The sequence below is a fragment of the Mercenaria mercenaria genome, chromosome 2 (genome assembly GCF_021730395.1).
Source record: "Mercenaria mercenaria strain notata chromosome 2, MADL_Memer_1, whole genome shotgun sequence".
Classification (NCBI taxonomy): Eukaryota; Metazoa; Mollusca; class Bivalvia; order Venerida; family Veneridae; genus Mercenaria; species Mercenaria mercenaria.
In genome coordinates, this window is record NC_069362.1 from 70,751,398 (window position 1) to 70,773,329 (window position 21,932).

Below are 21,932 nucleotides of genomic sequence, written 5' to 3' on the forward strand. Positions count from 1 at the left end.
CATTTCCCGAACATATCTATTTCCGGTACTTTTACCTAAATGTCATTCATAAATAAAGGAAAATACAATATATCGTTATATTAGTAGTAATTTGTCTTCTTTTTTTCACACTAGCAACCTTATATAGCCTACAATAACTCGGTTTACATTTATGGGATGTTCTGTTATCAGTATACGACAAACTGATAATTTACTACCATAGAGCGATAACATACATACTACCGCTTGATTAAATTCAGTTTAGCTTGTAAACCTAAGATTATATAAGAACAGCCGGATTTACCAAAAATGTTAAAGTGCACATCTTAAACCGTCTTAAAACAAGTGTTGAAACATCCTGATAGACACTTTACTTGTGAAAAAGGACAATATGTGTAAATTAGTGCTTTTTCGCTTTATGTATATATAATAAAATATTACGAAATGGAAACAGAAAAGGTAAGTCATTACATAATACTTTATCATTTTTATCAAATTTATGCTAATTTGACAACAATAAAAACCAGGTTGCTTACCCGGAAAAATGTTAGATTTAGAACATATTGATCGTGAATAAAGTTGAGGCCATTATAAATTATTGCTAGATTATGTTTCAGAAGGAGGGTGAGCTTTGATGGTCTTTTTTTTTTCAAAATCTACATCCACCTGATCAAAATAATTCAATGATTATTCATGCTTGTTAATTCTCATCCATTTACTAAATATGAAGTATCAACACATTACGTAAACAAGTAAAACTTGTAAATATCTTTATTAGTAACAGGCTTGTAATTATAATCTACTATAAAATACATTCAATCAGTACAATTTATAATCCATACCAATTTGTACCATGACCTTTAAGAAAGTGAAGATGATACTCATCTGAGTACCGTTGCTCTTTATGGTCTGTGGGTCAATTTCTGTAAGTAAATTATGACAAGGTGAAGGTCATTAAGACAAAACTAAGTAAAACCGTGCTTAAAGATTTTTCAAGGTGATGTTAATAAAAAGTCACATTCATTCTAGTTTTGCAAGTTCAAACCAATCAAAGGCAAAAACTTAAAACACTGAAAACTTATAAGGTTCTTTCACTGGTGGTAGGTGCAGATGGGAAATATCCGCTTTGCCGAGTTACCGCTTAAACTGTTCCCCGAGAGCCGAATATTTCCATCTGTACCTACAACCAGTGATTGAATCTTTTTCTTGCATGCCGTATTCAACAAACGATAGTAAAATTAAATTCCAACAAATTATTTTTTATAGGTAACTTTTTTCTTATAGAAGCGTATGAACAATGCGCGAGAACTTTACGACCGTAAACAGGAAGTACGTCATGACGTTACAAAGACGAAAAGAACGTAATAGTTCCGGTTTTGTTTTATCTTCTACAGTGAAACGTAACGTTTTTTTGTCCAATAAATGACGTTTGATTCTACTATACAGATGTAGCTCGTTATACGTCATTAACAGCACGAGTCATCTTATACCCAGTCTGGTATGCAAGAAGTCTTAAAACTGTTTCTGTGTAATGTGTAGCTATATTTGTCATCTTATTTATACTCTTTTCTATGATAACGTCTCCAATGTACACATGTGACAGCTTAAATATAGTAAATTACTCCCTCCTCCGCTAAACCCTGTCATGTTTTAACAAAATATCTTTCATCTTAAAACTGTGCAACAATACCAGTCACAAAAAAACCATTATGTTTTACCAAATGTAAAGTTAAACCTCTGTGTATAATACCCTTAGAATAACATCATGTATGCTGTACAGTCATTGAATACTTCAATATAAATTTATTATGTAAGCTTGGGTACTGTACATCTATATGCAAGGCTTAACAGTTGTAGATGTTCACAAATCAATAATTTTTCATCAAAGGAAACCTGACCTCATTTGCTTCAATTCAAACAGCGTGCACAAAAATCTGGGTCTTGTGAGATTCGTTTTTATTTAAAAACTGGTAAACTGTTGAGAACGTGTATTACTTTCGACATTTGATTTGCCAAGGTTGCGCCTTGCCTGTTGCTTAAACATGGCAAATATATCGGAACGGATATAATTACTGCATATTGGACTTTTAATCCAACTGTATGACATTTTACATTAGCTTTTGTGCACGCGGTCTCATTATGAAAATAATTGTGTCACGATGTTTGAAAATCCTGTCAGTTAGTAAAACGTTCTTTGACAAACGGACGGACGGACCAGTGGACGAACAACTTGACGAAAGAACAATAAATCTAACCAAAGTGGTGGAAACTATAACTTTAGAATGAAACAATAGATGATCATTTACAGAGGTAAATTCTTGATCATTTATCAGAATGCTAAACTGAGAGTCTTTCTTATTTAACAGGACAATTAGAACAAACTGTGTAACATAATTGCTCAAAATACATTGCGGCATTGGCATGCAAAAGTATGAATTGCCATAAATAAAATGGCGACATAGTGGCATCAGAATCTTGAACTATGAAATGTTATTGCAATAAATCACATATGCAATTCGTGGACATTATTACCGGGGAGGGGGGGGGGCTTCCAAAAACAAAGACCAGTAAGTGAATAGTGAAACGTTACATGTAAAGTGTTTTGGATTTAAAATTTATAAGCTAGGTTTCTGACTCGTAATAAATTCTGTCATGCATGTAATTGATTAGCAAAGAAAAACAAACAGATATGGTCACAGTTGAGTGTGAATTTAGATGATCAGTCGTTTACGTTTATATACTTACGCTGTCGTTTTATCTCCAGCAAAAATATTGTTCTGAAAAAATACATCATGTACGAGCACCTTTGTCAAAACATATCCATTATAAAATAGCAGGTTTTTATACACTTTAACAGTGGTATTGAAAACAGTAGCTCATTTTTATATGGAAAATAACAACTGTTTATGAAAACTATTTTGTAGTTGTCAAATAGCTTATAAAAGCTGTTATTACGTGTGGCACAAGCACAATAGTATTTGCCAAGAAACTACTGCAGTTGTTATTGTACCATACTACATGTAGAAGCTTTCTTGATTCAAATAACTCAACTGGTTTCAAAAGACATCCAGTATGTCGGATAAGCAGACTCTCTCCGATATGTTTCAAGTTAATGCTTGTGGGTTAATTGAATATTTTACGCCGCTTACCATGTCAAAAATGCCAAAGACCAGTACGAAAGTTGCTGCAAGATGCAGCAAAAGGAAACTCCACGCCAAACAAAACACTGTACGTAGTACCGATAGAACAGATGATATAACGATACTTGTGTGTTTGTTGTAGACCCTAGGCAATGAATGATGGAGGAAAAACATTGCGTTTGTAGTGTGAGCAGGATTTTTATTGTGGTATTTAGTGACCTACTTATGGACTGATCATGGCCCATATGCGACTTTGACCTCTAAGATCTTAAATTCAGACATACATACTCGTACTTGTTCATCCGAAATGACTGAGTTTCAAACTTAGCTCAGATGTTATCAAGACAATTATTTTGATAAATGTCTAATCAGGAATGTGAGCTCTATAGGATACTGTCAAGTTAATTGATGAGGAAGGACTAAGATGTTCAATAAATGAAACACAACAGACATCATTTTATCCCGCACAGGGGCGTGAAATTCACAGTTTAAAAGGAACAAGAAATATCTTTAAAAATGATGGTCGGCGAATTGTAATAAGGAAAGAAGTTTATGAATTTTTCATCTAACATTCATCTTTCATCTAACATTTTTCAAAATGCAAAACTAAACACCGCACTTTAACAATTTAAATGGTTCTCTTTTAATTTTTCGCAAAGGTTTCGTAGGGTTGCAATTTTGTTTCGTTTATCCTTAGACAAATAATTACAGCAGTAGTTTGATGAAGATTCATGAAGCGGTTCATGGGAAGAGGCCATTAAACGTGTTTATATTTTTAGCTAAATTGGTCCCTATCCCCATTTGTAACAAAATAGCAGGAGACCTTACGATATTGTTACACATCGAGTTTGATAAAATCCATTACATTTTAGTGGTTAATGCGAAGAAAGGCATATCTACTTTTAGCTATAGTGGTCCCTAATAGGGCCTAAGTTCCTATATAAAATTTGGAAGAGGACCTTATAATGATACTCCAGACCAAGTATGACAAAGATCCACCAAGCTGTTCATGAGACGCTGTATAAAGGCATTTCTAGTTTTAGCTCTAGCAGCCCCTAAAAGGGGTCAAATGTCCCAGCTGAACAAAGTTGGTTGCGGGCCTAATAAAGATGCTACAAATCAAGTTTGATTAGAATTCATGAGAAAAAATCAATTAAAGGATTCTTTTATTTATTATTATTATTTATTTCTAAAATAGGCCAACTGATCCCGCTTTAACAAATGCATATTCGCTATTCATGAATCTTTGGACAATGACGTCACACCTATAAAAAAATTAGGGTCAAGCAAAACATACAATTGTAATTATTTCAATATTTCTGTTTCATAAACAAAGTTTGACCGTAGTCATATCACATAGATAAACTGTATGCAGCGTACCTTCATTTAAGTGTATTGAGATTCAGTCATTATATAGCATATATATAATGAAACAGATTTCAATATTTGCATACCATACTAAAGAAAAATATTCATATATAATAAATCAGTTAAATAATTTATAACAAATATATCAAAGCAAACAAGTACTCATTTTAATATGCAATCTGAATAAGCCACAAAGCAAGAAACCTTTTCATATACAGACGACAATTGTAACAAGGAAAATCTTTTAAAAAGCACTTCTCTACATAAAAGACTCTTATCACACCCTTATTCATGTGATACGCAGACCGTATTCAGCTCTTTCTTTAATTTGATATACAATGTATGTTGGTATTTGAACAGGTTTTTATCATATTTATTAAACTTACTTATCATTTTGAGATATATCAATATTCTTGCTAAATATACTGAGCCAAAGTTAGCTTTAAAACTGTGAACAGCATCGTTTAGGATAAACCCTTTGTCTACATTTCACTCAGCGTAGCACAATCAACAGAGTGAAAGAAATTGACACTCTCGTCCAATCAGGAAGAGTGCTGCGTAAATCTTCCATTTTGATAAATTATCTATAATGCGTTATCAAGTAATTTGATTTGCAAACTGAAGTCACGTGGCATAGGTAACGAAAACGAATTTAGACGGCGTCGCCGAAAAACCAATGTGGCTATTTAGATTACCAGTTGGCATAAACATTGAACTATAATGTCTTATAAAAGTAAATTAAGGACGTAAATAACGTCCTTGGGAATGTTAGCAAGAACTCATGAAAATACTTGTCAGGATTTGCTATTTTATTTGTGTGTTTGCGAAAGGTACTATTTGAGCCGTGCCATGAGAAAACCAACATAGTGGGTTTGCGACCAGCATGGATCCAGACCAGCCTGCGCATCCGCGCAGTCTGGTCAGGATCCATGCTGTTCGCTTTCAACGCCTATTGGAATTAGAGAAACTGTTAGCGAACAGCATGGATCCTGACCAGACTGCGCGGATGCGCAGGCTGATCTGGATCCATGCTGGTCGCAAACCCACTATGTTGGTTTTCTCATGGCACGGCTCATTTCAGTTTTAAAAGGTTAAACTATAAAAGCTTTAAAAAGTTGATAATGATAAGAGTTTATGAAATACATCTGGGATGACGATAAGTAACTAAAAACGACTTTTAAAACAAAGTATGTAAATTACCAAGGACGTAAATATCTTCTTTAAATAACTGCATAAATATGTGGATCACCTTTTTCATTATTTGATGTAATGTACACGCAAAACAGAACGGCTCGAATAATTCATACCTTCCAGCAGGTGTGGGTTTTTTTTTTGTTTTTTTTGCCATTTATATCATTAAATAATTTTGTATAAAAGGCCCACTTATCAAATTTTGTCGGAAGATAAAATCGGTATGTCTTTAGCGCAGACTGATTTACCAAACGCTTGCGCGTTTAACAAATGTGGGTAAGATTGCCCGATTTGCAAATCGTTACGCTAATTTGTGCTGAGTGATTTACAAAGCGCAGCTACAGCCAATATTATTACGCAAACGGTAATAATTGCAACACACTGAACAAAATATTTGGATATGTTTACATTTAAAATAATATTGGTAAAATAGAAAAAGTGGAAACTCCACAGGTCGCTCAACAACAACAAAAACGAAAATGTTGCAGGCTTGGTTTGATTAAGTCTGTTCATGGACGGTAGTGGAAATGCATGCTACCGTCCACGCCCTCTAGCCCCGGGTTGAGCAGAACTCAGCTATCAATATGTGCTTACGAAATGCATGTTTTAGAGTTTATGGAAAAACACGCTCATCAATACTATTTCTTTCTGGCGCATTCATCAAATTGAAAACGAAAGGAACTTTCCACATGATGTCCGAAAAACTTGCTTTCTTTTCTGCTCTTTGATTTCTTTCCTGCTTCTTTTCTTCTAGTGAAACTTATTTTTCTCGTTTGTGTTTTTAAATCTGGTGCCATTATTATGGATCAGGTCAGGCATTTAAAATAAAAATTTGAAATTTTGCAAATCGAGAGGAAAACAATTGTCATTTACGACATACATTGCAACCATAAAAAGAGCCCGCCCGCATAGCTCAGTAGGGAGAGTGTTGGTCTACGGATCGCGAAGTCGCGAGTTCGATCCCCGGGCGGGCGTATGTTTTCCGTGACGATTTGATAAAAGTCATTGTGTCTGAAATCATTCGTCCTCTATATCAGGATACGTGTTATATGACCCAGGGTAGTACCTACACCTTTAGTATCTTGAACAATGAAATGGGTCCAATCGTTAAGGTGACTTTGTCTTAGACTAGCTGACAAACAATTTAGAATGTCCTTTATATGCTATCACATATAGCATTCAACTACCATATAGGTTTATCCCCGATGCCTTGGCTGTACTTTGCCAATAACGCTGAACCTCGTCTATAAGCTGGAACTCTCCTACTATCTCAGTAGATTACCAAACTCTCTCTCAGCTTTCCGATGTTCAGCCTATATTTGCTATCGTCTATAGCATTCAACTACCCTTAAGGTAAAACTCTTATGCGCTAGCCCTGTAGCTCAAAACCTAGTTGAAATTCTACAATTCTTCTTTAGTCTATGAACTTTAAACGTCTTCTTTTTAATAATTTATCCGCCCTGACAGTGTAGTTGCAATAACTTCCTTATCAAGGTACTGGGATAAATTATTAGTTGAATCTTCGATGTGTCTTCCTCAATACAGAATGATCTCTTTTTTTTTTTTCTTTTTTTTTTATTTAACGTCGCACCGACACATGATAAGTCATATGCCGACTTTCCAGCTTTTAATGGTGGAGAAAGACCCCAGGTGCCCCTCCGTGCATTATTTCATCACGAGCGGGCACATGGGTAGAACCACCGACCTTCCGTAAGCCAGCTGGATAGCTTCCTCACATGAAGAATTCAACGCCCCGAGTGAGGCTCGAACCCACATCGATGAGGGGCAAGTGATTTGAAGTCAGCGACCTAGAATGATCTCTCTGTCATCCATCTAACTATTTGTACCTTAGCAGACGAGAGCTTTGATTGGTGCTATTTATAGAACTTGTTTCTGATTGGTCCAAAATTGAACATAGCATTTTACAAGGAGTACCTGCTCTAACAAATAATTGGTTCCCTTTAACTATTGTATATAATATAACATGTGATGCTAGGATCCAGCTATCACTGTAATTAACCCAAATCGTCCATAAATGACCCAATTCCTATTATTTACAGCAATTCAAATATAATTATAGCAATGGTAGCATGAAAAGGGAGTCAAGCACTATCTGTGCTTATGTGTAACGTTATCAATATATCAAATACAAATTATTCTGACACTCCACCTCTGATAATTCATGTGGGGAAGTTGGCAGTTACTTGCGGAGAACAGGTTTGTATTGGTACAGAATCCAGGAACACTGGTTAGGCTAACTGCCCGCCGTTACATGACTGAAATACTGTTGAAAAACGGCGTTAAACCGAAAACAAACAAACAAACAAACAAATCACAAAAAGCCGTCACAAATACCCGCGCCCAACAGGCGCGGCGCGGAGAATTAACACACCAACTATGTTTATACTTCGGCCGAAACAAAATTCAGATTATGTTGCGACCCCTGTTAGGAAAGTTTTAATTGCACAATGAATAAGTAAAAGATAATTACACTTTAAATTGTCTATAGTTGATTTCAGGACATTTTGGTTTTCAGTAACTTTTTGTTTGGCTCATTTAAACCTTTGGTTCAGGGTAGGCTATTTGTACAGATATTGGTCCAACTTAAAACATCCATCGTCAATCTTCCATCGTCCGCAGTTTACATGAACATGTTTCACTTCTATTTACCAGGTAATGGCCGAGATAACTATATTTCACACATAAAAGATTTGAGAAGAAAATGATTCTCATTGAGTCTACTAGAATTCGAGATTTGTAAGCCACCATTAAGATCGGGTGTAACCAGCCACAACAGTCTTCAAAAATGTATTTTGAATCAAACCCCGGTATTTTGAAGAAAACAAAGTTCAGACTAAACTGAGCAATTAAGAAACCAATTGTGCTCTGTGAAACGGTCTTTCAGATGTAAACGAATTATTTATTTATTGAATATTGAACCATAGAAACTGTTTTGTCGAGAATCGAAATCCTGATCGTTTAAGTTTTCAGTCCTACTCACAGTGGAAAACTGTGCATTACAAATACAAGTTTATACAACTTAACAAGTTTATACAATACTAAGATTTCCTGGTAAATTAAGAAGACAGGTTGTAAAATCTGCTATTATTATATCATAATTGAAAATTGTATTCTTTCTTCTGTATATGTTTCATGGAATGTAGACATATATTTTTTTGTTTTGAATGGTGTCCCATAAGAACCAGCGCGTGTTCCCTGAAACGCGACACGCAAAGGTACAGCGTTGATACGCGAAGTGGAAAGTAACAATGCTTAAACATTCGCTCTTCGGTTTCGTAGCTTCGTATTTCGCCATCATATTACCACGATTCATTGATTCGCATGAACGCCGAAATCAATATTTTCATTTTTTAAGTATTTATCAGTATAGAGTACTCTTTCATTTAAAGTGGCAAGATGTTTAGTCATTTCGAAATATTACGGTGTATGATAATTTCACGCAGTTGTAGACATACCTTTCCTAAACATACTCTTAAACATTCTTTACAAACACTGATAACCAGAGCGAGCGGGACAAGTGTTTAAACGTGCTGATAGACATGTAAATTTGTGCTTTTAATGGGTATATACGTATAAAATATTATAAAATGGAAACAGAAAAGGTAAGCAATTCCGTATTCTTGTATTACTTTAATCCAAATTATGTTAACTTGAGAACAAGCAAACATTTGCTTGCACAGTAATTGTGTTGCGTGTTTAACAAGTTCTATGTTAGATATAGAAATATCATATCTACTTATTCTGTTTAAGGTTTTATGTCAATAGTACATGACATTGTATTGATCTTATTGTATAATTATCATCAGTATTGATACGTACTAATCCCTAATGATAACGTGATTTCCGCGCGAGGACGCGACCATTTCATGATAACTGATAAAATAACAATTCATATTTCTTGTACATTACTTGGCAAGTAAATATCAGTATTTGTTTCATTTTAGCTGTCCAGTATGAATACGGCTAAATAGCTCAGTCGGGTAAAATGCAGATAACAGAAATTCTTTCTTTGATTGTTTATATTTGCATATATGTCTTTATATAACATAATATTGTGTCCATTATTCGCTATAATACATGCATTTAACTAATATCATCTTTGATATGGTACTGAAAAAACAAGGATAAATATCAAACACGCAGACTCCCCAAAACAAAACTCACAGTACGCAGATGTGCACACTGCCAACACACACACACACATATAAAGTAAACACCTGAGGACAAAACGAACAAATAAAGGAACACAGTGGGGCACCGCCTTGGAACGGTCAGTGGCAAAAACACCACTGGGGAGCTTAAACCGGTTTATGATGCGCACCCAACCTCACTCTTACCCCAAAACCTTTCTTATATGCCATATCGACTGCAAATATTTCTCAGTCGTTGTGTCAAAGAGATGGCGAAGGAATCTATTCTTTTTATGCAAAAATGAAAATAAAGTGTCCTCACTGAGTTTCGAACCCACACGACAAACGATCTGTCGAACATAAATAGTATGTTTTACCTCTGAGCTTATTTGTAATCGATAAATATAATTGAAATATTTCGATTGTTACAAGTTACAAAGTGTTGAATTCACCATGATACATTTAAATCTCTTTATAGCCATGTTTGTAAACATCACGTTATCGTTGGGGCATAGTGCCATTGGCCGTATATTGTTTAAAAGTGATATACCATATGAAAATCATCAGCCATTGGCCGTATATTGTTTAATAGTGATATATCATATGAAAAACAGCCATTGACCGTATATTGTTTAATAGTGATATACCATATGAAAAACAGTTCATAATAATGATTAATTTACTCTCATCCATTTACTAAACAGGAAGTATAAACACATTTAGTGCAAACACAATGTAAATGTACACATTCTTAAAAGGTTCATGATAATTTTAACAGGCTATTAAAAAGAAGACTACAGCTTTACAAATAAGTTTCTTACTTACCACACTAAAATAGTATGTCGGACGGCCGTGATGGCATTGAATTGGTCACCTGAATATCATTGCTCTTTATGACAAGGTGAAGGTCAATTAGACCCAACTTTAGTACATCACGCTTAAAGTTAAATCAGTGTTGTAATTGTACCTGGACATTTGCAATCAACGGAGTCCATTAAAATTTACCTTAGGCCTAAAAAAATCTTTGTTTCCGGTAACATGCTCAAAAAAATTAGGGTAGGTAGGTCGGATTTTTTTTTGGGGGGGGGGAATTTTTTTTATTAAGGGAGACTTTTCGGAAATTATTGTTTTGTCAAAAAATGATTACAAATACGGGGGATATGCCTTTAGAGCATAGTAAGTTGATTTCTAACATCACTGACCATGTTTAACGCATAAAAAGTGCAGTTTTGCATCATTTTGTTAAAAGTTGAAAAAAATATTCTCCAAGGCCATAAAAACATTTAGGGTCGGGCCAAAAATTTAGGGTAGGTCGGGATACCGGAAACAAATAATTTTTTACGCCTTATAACAGAATTCAGCTTACGTTGGTACTGAATCTGCTATTATTTTGCTTGGTTGCATTCTAGGTTACTGATGTTTATTAGTCCAAAAAATCTTCAAGGTTATCAAAAGTTATTATTTTTTATCACAGCTTATTTTTATTAGTCCAAAATAAAACATATCATTGTTGACCTTTTATTCTTCTCCTTTGAGCAGATATCTGAGTCTTGCATGAAGCTGACATTATTTCATTATTTTCTGAGGTAAAAGCGTTTCCAAGATTTTATACCATCTGAGCTGGTGACCTAGTTTTTATCTCTCAGATGACACAATCTCGCACTTGACCTAGATATTTCAAACACAGATATTCAGTAGCATATACGTCAGGATAAAACTGCGGTCTCTAGAGAATTTGTAAGGTTTTTATGACAATCCAGTGACCTAGATTTATTCATAGACATCCCTGTTTTGAACTTGACATAGATTTTATAAACATTGACATTTAGATACGATTTAATGCACATCAGGTAGATAATGTGATTTCTCAGGGTTTTCTCTCATTTAACATAATGACCTAGATTTTTAACCCAAAATTTCAAAGTTCACCATGTTTTTCTCATCTACTATTGTACACGATATTGATTATTTAATCACCATGTTTTTCTCATCTACTATTGTATACGATATTGATTATTTGTTTCTATGCCTGTTTTGTTGCCTCGCTTGTTTAAGTAATATATAATTTACCTCATGTTGTCATGTATTTCTATCTGAGAGAAATAAAATAAATTTAAATAAGATATGTTTAAATATTAATGGTAACAATTTACGTCTTCCACGAAATTATCGTGTGTTGTACATTATATTACTGGATATATTTAGTACAGAATTCTATTTTAATTTCCATTTATTACTGAAATATTTAAGCATATAGTACGACAGGTCGTTAATTTACTGTATTGTTTACACTGGTTATATACAAAAATGCATCATTTTAAATTTATTACTTGATATTAATGAGTGAATCTAAACTAAGTTTCTTAAACAATCACTTTGTTTCTTTAAATGCACAAGGGTTAAACGTTAGAAAAAATGTCTCGGCTGCTGGAATGGTTAAAGCAACAAAAGGCACAAATAGTCTTTTTTACAAGAAACTCATTTTTCTCCAAATATTAGAAAAGATTTACTTTACAAACTTCTGAATGGGAAGCAACAAACAGTAGGGGATGTTCCATCTTTATTCTAAAACACTATAATTATAAACTCATTGATGAATTCTATGACGCAGATGGTAGATACGTGGTTTTAAATATTAAATTCTATAATAACACGTATACACTAGTAAATATTTATGCATTAAATAATAAAAAAAACTCATACATTCTTCAATTTATGTCAGCTAATTTCAAAGAGCTGTCAATGACTGAAATTATTAGGTTGAGATTTTAATGATACTTTAACAATAGAAGAGTATGTAGATCTCAAAATGAAAATAATATTAAGAAAATTCCAGTTGACAGTTTGACAAAATTGATTAAAATTCATAATTTAATACATATTTGGAGGAAAACAAAAGGAAAAGTAGAACAATTTACTTTAGAACATATAGCATTGAAAAGAGGAGAATAGACTTTTGGTTAATTTATGGAAATATTGTACCCCTTATACTTTCAACTGATATTAGACCAGCCCAGATACAATACAACGATCACCTAGCTATCACTTTGAAATTAAGAGTACCTAACAAACGAGGACCAGGTTTCTAGAAATTTAACAACTCATTAAACGATGAAGATATATTATATATTTCATATGTCAAAAATGCGCAAATAAAAGTTAGAAATTCGTGAATTTTCTATAAATTTTTTAAAGCATCACGGGAAAGACATAACCAGTTGTTTAAACTAGAAAAGGAACTTAAAAAGTTCATTCAAATACCTAATCCTGATACCAATAAAAAACAGAATACAAGAACTTGAAAAAGAAATTGAAAGTATCTAATTTTTGTAATATCAAAACAATTGGAGCCCAGGTTCGCTTTAGGGTATCCTTTCTGGAAGAAGGTGAAAGAAACTCTAAATATTTTTTTTTCAGTTTAGAAAAGTCGCGCCAATGTAGAAAAGTAATAAACACATTGAAAAAAAAAGGCGATCGTGAGAATATTGAAAAGTGAAGACCGATGTCGTTATTAAACATTGACTACAGAAATAGCAGCTAGAGTTTTAGCTAAGAGAATTCAGTATGTCCTTCCAAAAATAATTAGTCTTGACCAGCAAGGACACATACATTTTGATATATTGATTGTAATATTCGCCAGATTCAAGCTATTATCGATTACGCAGACCCTATTGAAATTAACGGTGATATTCTATTTTTAGATTTTAAAAAAAGCTTTCGACCTTCGTGTTTAATGTCGTAAACAAATTTGACTTTCAAGGATCCTTCATCAATTTGGCGAAGACATTATAACAATATATTCTCGTGCGTAATTAATAATGGGTGGAAATCTGACTCTACATTTTCGTTTATGTCGTGTAGGACGCCTGTGGTTTTCCACTTTTTCATTTTCTTTGAAATCTCGCGAGGTATACGACAAGGATGTCCTTTCTCTTCTTACCGTAGCTGAAATTATGGCAATTAAAATCCGTAAAGTTTAGACATAAATGAAATTGCAATTAATGATAAACAAATTAGGCACTTGAAAATTACTCGGCTAGCAGATGATACTACACTTTTCTTGGAAGACAAGTCAGAAATTCCTTCTGCAATTCAAATTATCGATGTGTTCGGTGTATATTCTGGTCTACAACTGAATAAATCAAAACCTGAAGTTTTATGGATTGGAAAACTAAAGAACAATGAAAGTATCAAAGAATTTGACATCAAATTTACAAATAAATCTGTCAAAGCACTAGGTGTACTCTTTGGAAATAAAAAACTGGAGAACTGGGAAAATAAAATATTGCAATGTCAGTCACAGATATCTGATAAACTGGACGATCATTTCTAACGTCTTCAAAAATGTGGGTTTTCGAGATCTTTTAAAAACTTAATATCGTCATTGGATATAAAATTGAACTTTCAGAGTATCAAGACGTAAATTTATTATAAAATACCATTTCATATTGTATATATAAAACCTATTTTATTAACGATACACGAACGAAGTATTTAAACATTAGTAATGTCCTATACAATGATATTATTGTTCTAATTTAATTAACTATTTAGTAAATAGAAATACAAGACTACCTATTTTGAAAACATTTTTGGAATACATGTAATGTAGCAAATGTTGAATCGTATTTTGTCACACATTCTATACATGTATATTTTACTTTACATTGTTTTTTTACATTGTATATGTTAATTCGAAAAATAAAAGGGTTGTTTTACAGTTGTAAGACGATTCCAAAAAGAAAAAAAGATATGTTTAAACGACCCATGATAATTTTGATATGGTGAATAACACATCTACTTAATACGTTTTCAATGTGGGTACAGTAAGTTTATGAATTAATCGCTTTCCGGTATGTAAAAAAAATGTTTTAATTAGATTGTTATCATACTTTTCAAACTATGATATATAGAATAAAATGTTCGGGTTTCTTTGTAATGCATCACCTAGTTCAATCTGCAGTATGAATATGGCAAAATAAGGTTCAAGTTTGCTGCAGACTATATAAAGTATGGAAATGAATTCAGTATAAAACATTATTTGTTGTATTCTGATATCTCTAGCATTTAGGACGGCATTATACAAAGCATTTTAATTGCGTTCAATGCCCTTCAGCATTTTGAAGTTTTCAGTTCTAAACGTAAAATCTGTAAAAAGACCAAAGATTACCCTACCCGCAAAATTCCATGCAGGAGCCGGCACATGGGCAGAATCACCGACCTAAGTGCGTTCCGAACCCACAGTGGTGAGGGGCAGGTGATTCGAAGTCAGAGATATTGACCGTTAGGCAAGGAATCTGCCTCAGTATGTGAAACAATTTTGCCAAGTCACTTTAAAATAGTAAATTATACGTATAACAAATACTGAATTTGACCATTTGTGCAAAGTATTTTTTGAATGTTTCAAAAACACAAATACTGTTTAATTGATCTTTAATAGGTCGTAAGTAGCGTTTTGATCGTCGCAACCTTTGTGTTGTTATGTGAATAACGTTGGTTTTAGAAAGAAGCAAAAAGTGAATTTTTGCAGATGTAGATTTGTTATTTGGCTGTCTATCGGTGCAATTTGGTAACAGCAATAGTCAGCCTTAATGCCATTTGCAGCGTCTGAATGCTAAACTATGATAAGTAATATGTGCAGGTTATGGACAATATAAAAGAAAACACTAACACAAAGATCAATTACTTAAATGAATAATAAGTCAAACGTAATGTTATAACGCCTTCAATGAGGTAGTATACCTTGTTACCAGGGTAAAGTCGAATTAATTGAACCGTAGCAATTGATTGTATTTCATGTAGGTTGATGTTTTAGCTACTACAATTTCAGGTTCGTTTATATCTTCCCTTCAAGTACAATCTTTATTCAGGTTTGAAGTACATGACCCTCCAAAGGTATTTTACATTGAAAAAAGAAGGAAAATATAGATATTTAACACTTTTCAGTGTATTTCGGTTTCACTGTTATCCGTAGAAGTCTGTGTAGTTGATACTTTTATTAGTATGCGCGTTAGCTTTCAAGTATGATCTTAAAAAGTATTTCCATGGTAACTCTCTCATTTTCAAACAACTATGTATGATAATAGGGTTTTCGACGGCTTCAGTGCCTGTTCTGTTGATGACCAACATGGAATATTAGGGTAATATTATTAGCAGAATAACACTTTACATGGTACCCTACTTGTCTTAGCGTGTAAAGTAATCGTGGCAACAGAGATGTTTAAAATATCTTATATCTACCGTAATTTCTTGAAAAATATAAAATAAAATTATTTGTCTCGTTCAGTATAGCTTCAAAATGTTTTATTTCTAAAGTAAGTAAAATGTTCGTGTTATTTGCATTTATTTAAACAAATTTCAAAGCTTAAAATAGTAACTACAGTACTCCTCGTCTTACATTTTTTATGGAATAATCATTGTGCTTAGAATTTTTATTCTCATGTATAGTGTTGAGATACAGATAAAAAGCTGAAGCTTTGATCCTTAAACAGACCAGTGTCAACGCCTTTGAATTTCACATTTAGATATATAGGTTACGGGATTTGTTTCAATGGTAACATTAATTTAATTCAAGAAATCAATTTTTTCCACTGAAATTTGAACATTTTTAGAGCATAAATTTAATATATAAGTACCAAATTACCAATGGAAACGGAAAAATAGGTATGACAAATCAAACTACAAAGTTTGATTTGAAAATGGCTTTAATAAGTAACCTTTCATCCAACTATATTCCCAATAACATCAGTTACCATCATCCATTTTCTTACTTTCCGCATAACATTTCAATACACAAAAGACGCACAATTCAATGCGAAAGACTCATAAAATATTTCGGCAAATAATGGCTCAAATAAAAAATGCTCAGAATTACGTACTTTCAAGATAAAAGGTTCATTTTGCGAGGTAAATGACACAAAATGTCATGACGTCGATGACGTCATTTTAAGGCAACACTGTTTTGTAGCGTTTCTGCGGTAATTTATTCAATATTTCAACATTTTTAAACCATTAAGCATCAGATCAGAGACCGGTTAATGTTTTTTAGAAGAATAAATATACAAACACATTTAGTGTGTCGTAAACGTTGTCGTAAATCGTCACGATTGCAGTTGGGCATGCGCACATACAAATACTAAGGTGACCTACCTCCTTAAAGACCTTCATCTTCTTCTTTCTTTACCTATTATGGACTAAGTGAATTCGCCCAACGTCTCCTTTAAATAAACGACGTCAGCGTCAAAGCTTTATTATACTAGTGTATTATCATGATTTATGTAATGGCTTTATTTCATTCCCGCAACGTCAAACATGTGATACCTAGAGGATATTTGTTTGTTTTAGTGTAAAATCGAAATATATTTCACCGAGTGAACACTATAATGCAATATTTTCAAGAGTGGCGCAGCCACGAGTGAAAATGTAAATTATGGTGTTCACGAGTGAAATATATTTCGATCTTACACTAAAACAAACAAATTTTCTATTTATCTTATGTTTTTTTAATTGGTTTTAACAAAATTATATCCAGCTTGTCCGCGCAACGTCACGTGCATCGCATCATGACGTCATTATGTCGTGACGTCAGAATATCTTTGAAGAAAAATTGTAAATAGTTCTATTACGTTTCCTGATTTCTTTTATATTTTATTATGATAGAATGTATATATTTATGATCCTGTTAGTATTTCTATACATCTATAACTTTACTGAAGTATATTTTGCAAGGAATTACCTATTATCTATAAAATTCATATTCTTTCGCATTCAAGTGTAGTTCCGTACCAGTGAAAAATAAAAATGATATTTTCACTGTTTGAAACAGTGAAAATATCAATTTTATTTCACTGATAAATTTTAGTATTTCACTGAAGAGCATAAGATAAATTTCAATATTTACGTTACTGAAATACTTCATCGCTGACGTCAAACGAATGAATAGGCACACATAAAAGTGCCACTGAAGTATAAAAATCACCGTGTCAGAACGTAAATTCATATATCAAGTAACACCACAATTTGAAAACATAAAACATATAAGATAATCGTCTGAAGGATTCTGCAACTGAAGAAAAATACAAAACAACACATAAGATGTATTGATCTTTTGAGTTTGTTTCATAAAACGTTTCTTCCCCCTGCTTGTTGTTGTTTGGAGCCGAGAAATATGATGGGCAGAAGTCTATTCAGACAGCTTCATTATGTACAATAATAATGTTGCAAGATTATACGGACCGGAATAAATCTACATATCTAGTTTTCACTGCAAACCGGCAAACCGTAATAAAGAATGCCACCAGTAATGAGCAAATTATTGTATTTAGACGTTTCAGTCCAACTGTGAACATATAAATCATAATTACTAAGCAATAACCATATTCAACGAGGAGAAAACGCATTAATATAACGCCAGACACATTCATCAGAATTAATCTGGTGAACTTTAAAGTGTAAAAGAGAGAGTTTTCATCACATGTTAACAAATGCACTAAAATAAACAAGTGGAAAACCACAGATCGCTCAACACGACATAAACGACAATGTTGCAGGCTCGGTTTGATTGAGGCTGTTTGATATTTGAAGTTTGGTATTTATAACTTGCTATAGGCTTTTTGACATTAAAACCACTTTCCGTTTCTGCGCCTTTGGATTTCGGCTTTTGAAAATAAGATCTTCGGTAAAAAATTAAGAGTGAACATTATACAAAGTATTTTAATACACAAGACAAGTGTGTACCCATTTGATGAATATACAAGTGAGATAATAAGAATATCTTCCAGAACAAACTACAAAGCCAATTTGTAAGTTTTCAAATTATTTAAGTCATATTGTCCACACCCTTTAAAGACTGTTTAGTACGAATATATCACGAAACAAGACATTGCTAGACTGACGACAACATCCAATAACTCTTTAATTGCATTTTTTATCATACTTAGTTGTGAGCTGTATGACTTTGGAAACGTCTGCTCTTGGATCGTTCAAACTCGGCTCTCAGTGTTGTTATATTTTCTAGTCCTTCGAGTCATTGATTTCAATTCATTTAGATTTGAAGATTGAATACTGCTTAAGCAGTTGCTAGCGGGGGTGGGGGGGGGGGGGGGGGCGGGGGGAGGAGGGCAGTGTTGCATTTTCCTTTACTGCTCATTAACAGACAATCAAATCGAGTCTGCAATTGTTACTGTTTGCCCTGTTCTCGGTGCTTCCGAAGGATCTATTTTTCAGATTTTTTTATTTTCTCTTTCATTTAATTAACAGAAACTTTTCCTGACAAGGGTTACAGTATAATCCTTCTCGAAAGTTCGTGTGAAAATTGACCAAAGATATTAGTCTGAAATCGAGCATACATGTTGTTGTTCGAGTCTCTTGTTATCGTATGACATCTATTTCAGGAGCGGTTAGTTTGCGGTTTTGGTGAGAATATAGCCAATGGACCAACGAAAACAATTACTCTTAAAAGACAGTTGTACACACTTGAGACATTTGCTGAAAAATACAAAGACGAAGGAACAAAATCGAGTGTATTTGAAAATATCAAGAAATCAATGCGATGTTCAAAGAGAAAAGCTGGAAAGATTCTTGGATCGTACCTTCCAATTATTGGGTTTATACGTTCCTATAAACTGAAGCAATATATCCTTGGAGATGTTTTGTCCGGATTCACAGTCAGTTTCATGCACCTTCCACAGGCTATGGGGTTTGGCATTCTCGCCTCACTGCGACCTATCCATGGACTCTACTCCACATTCTTTCCCGTGCTTGTTTACCTGCTGTTTGGAACATCGCCGTATATATCATTTGGAACGAACGCTGTCATGGCTTTGCTTACACAGACAGTGGTTGAGAGAGAAGCTGATTCTTTTATAGCGTCATTTGCAAATACAAACGCATCACGGCCTACTGAAGATGAAATCATGGACGTTAAAATTGGAGCTTCTATGGCATGTTGTGTACTCGTCGGTATATTTCTTACGGGAATGGGGCTCTTGAAACTTGGTATAATAACTACCTATCTGTCTGTATCTTTTGTTGGCGGGTTCACTACGGCGGCTGCCTTCCACATCGCGTCTAGCCAAGTCCCTAAAATATTTGGAATTAAAGTGAAAACGTTTGCTGGAGCGGGTAAACTTGTGTTAATGTACATAGATCTGTTCAGTAAAATAACACAAACAAAATTTGCCGAAATTATCATTGCTGTGATCTGCATCATTGTACTTCTTCTTGTGAAGATATGTGTCAATGAACGTTACAATACCAAAATGAAAATGCCAATTCCAATTGATCTCATCGTGGTAGTTATTGGAACAATAGTATCTCACTTTGCAAAATTCGTGGATGTTTTTGGCGTGAAGATTGTCGGAGAAATACCTAGCGGGTTCACAATGCCGGCTTTACCTAACTTTGATCATGCAAGCAGTTTTGTGAGCGACGCTTTCGTGATGGCGATATTGTCCCTTGCTATGAGTATTTCAATGGCGAAACTCTGCGCGAACAAACACGGTTTGCCAATTGATGATAATCAAGAGCTGATAGCGTATGGTGCCTCAAATTTTGTATCAGGTTTTTTCTGTTGTTTCCCTTCCGCAACAGCGCCACCTAGGACAATGATACTGAGTTCACTTGGTGCGAGGACCACGCTAAATGCCATTGCTACTTCCGTGTTTTTCCTGTTGGTTATCTTGGTTATTGGACAGCTGTTTGTTTCGCTGCCACTCAGTGTTCTTGCTGCAATGATTATTGTTTCTATGAAAGATCTGCTATTACAATATAGAAATTTACCCAAAATATGGAATGTTAACAAATATGACTTTATCATTTGGGTCGTGACAAACTCTGTCAGTATTCTTGGAGACTTGAATTATGGCATAATTGCAGGCGTAGGAATTTCAATATTTCTCACTGTAGTACAAGACCAGCTATCTACCGGCCACTTGATTGGACTCTCTAAAGCTGAAGATATCGCGCTCAGATACACGGACGGCAAAAATATGAGAGAAATAGAAGGGGTCAAGATCTTTAAAATTCCAACAAATCTATATTTTGCAACCGCAGAAAGAATGAAGTTTCAAATTTTCAGGCAAATTTTACATCCTAAAAAGTATTTAAAGAAGTTTCGCAAACTTGAAACTATGGCCAAGATTGTTGATGAGGAGACAGTTGATGTAAAGAACAATATTTCAATCGAGAATGTTGGGAATCCTTCTTTTGCTAGATTGTACGTCAAGCTGAAGTCGTTAGTACTTGATTGCTCAATGGTGAATTACATCGACATGGCAGGGATAGCAGCTCTACAACAAATTATCAAGGAATACAAAACAGTACAAGTAGATGTCTATTTTGTTGCTATCACAGATAATGTGTGTGCAACTTTGGAAGCAGGCGAATTTTTTAAGACCTTCCCCAAGAGTAGCGTTTTTGTTGATGTGTTTGACGCTATTTCAATGATAAATTCGCAGGATTTCGATTCATCCGTATCATGAACGTATGAAAATAAATCCGCTGTCTAAAAGGCAGTAAGACGCTAATTTATCATATCTGTTTTGATAAATGGCTTGGTGCTTTTAATATAAAGACACATAGTGTGTTGGTATGTTTTCTTAACTGCTTGTACAAAGTAATGAAATTATTTCATTAGTCTAAATGCCTTTTGTTAGGACGGCATTTTTTGTTCTTATTTACTGGCGTATGAACTACGTCAGTTCTGTATATTTCAATAGACCTAGATGTTGCATTTAGCTGTGAACAACAATAACAATCTATATTTGTATAAGAAGTACAGTTATTTTATTTTATTTTATTTCATTTTATTTTATGGAACCACGTTTAAGGCCCGTTTATTTATCAGAACATTTTACATTACATTTTGATATACAACAAACATTTTGTATTATTTTTAACTTGTACAAATATAGCAGATTTGGCCATTTCTAGAAAACGTAGTTGTTAGAATAGGAAAACATAATAACGATATGTCGATAGGTAAGTCAACTGGAAAAAAAAACATGAAAGGAAGGAAAAGATAAAAGAAGTAAGATGACTATCGTGGTATGTAAAATTTGTTTAAAGTTAGGGAAGGGAAGATTTCCAATCGTTATTGAAACAA

The 21,932-nt window shown here is 33.8% G+C and overlaps 1 protein-coding gene across 2 annotated transcripts; it reads left to right on the forward strand.

Moving 5' to 3' along the window:
* The first annotated feature begins 188 nt into the window (after positions 1–188).
* On the forward strand, positions 189–21,932 carry LOC123564250 (sulfate transporter-like). Of its 2 annotated transcripts, none has more exons than XM_045357663.2 (2): positions 189–438; positions 19,222–21,932. In XM_045357663.2, exons 1-2 carry the CDS (start codon positions 424–426, stop codon positions 21,307–21,309), a joined length of 2,103 nt encoding a protein of 700 aa, XP_045213598.2. In that variant the 5' UTR covers positions 189–423; the 3' UTR covers positions 21,310–21,932. The 2 variants fall into 2 exon arrangements, with proteins under 2 accessions (XP_045213598.2, XP_045213599.2); XM_045357664.2 differs by lacking the exon at positions 189–438 and adding an exon at positions 9,143–9,301.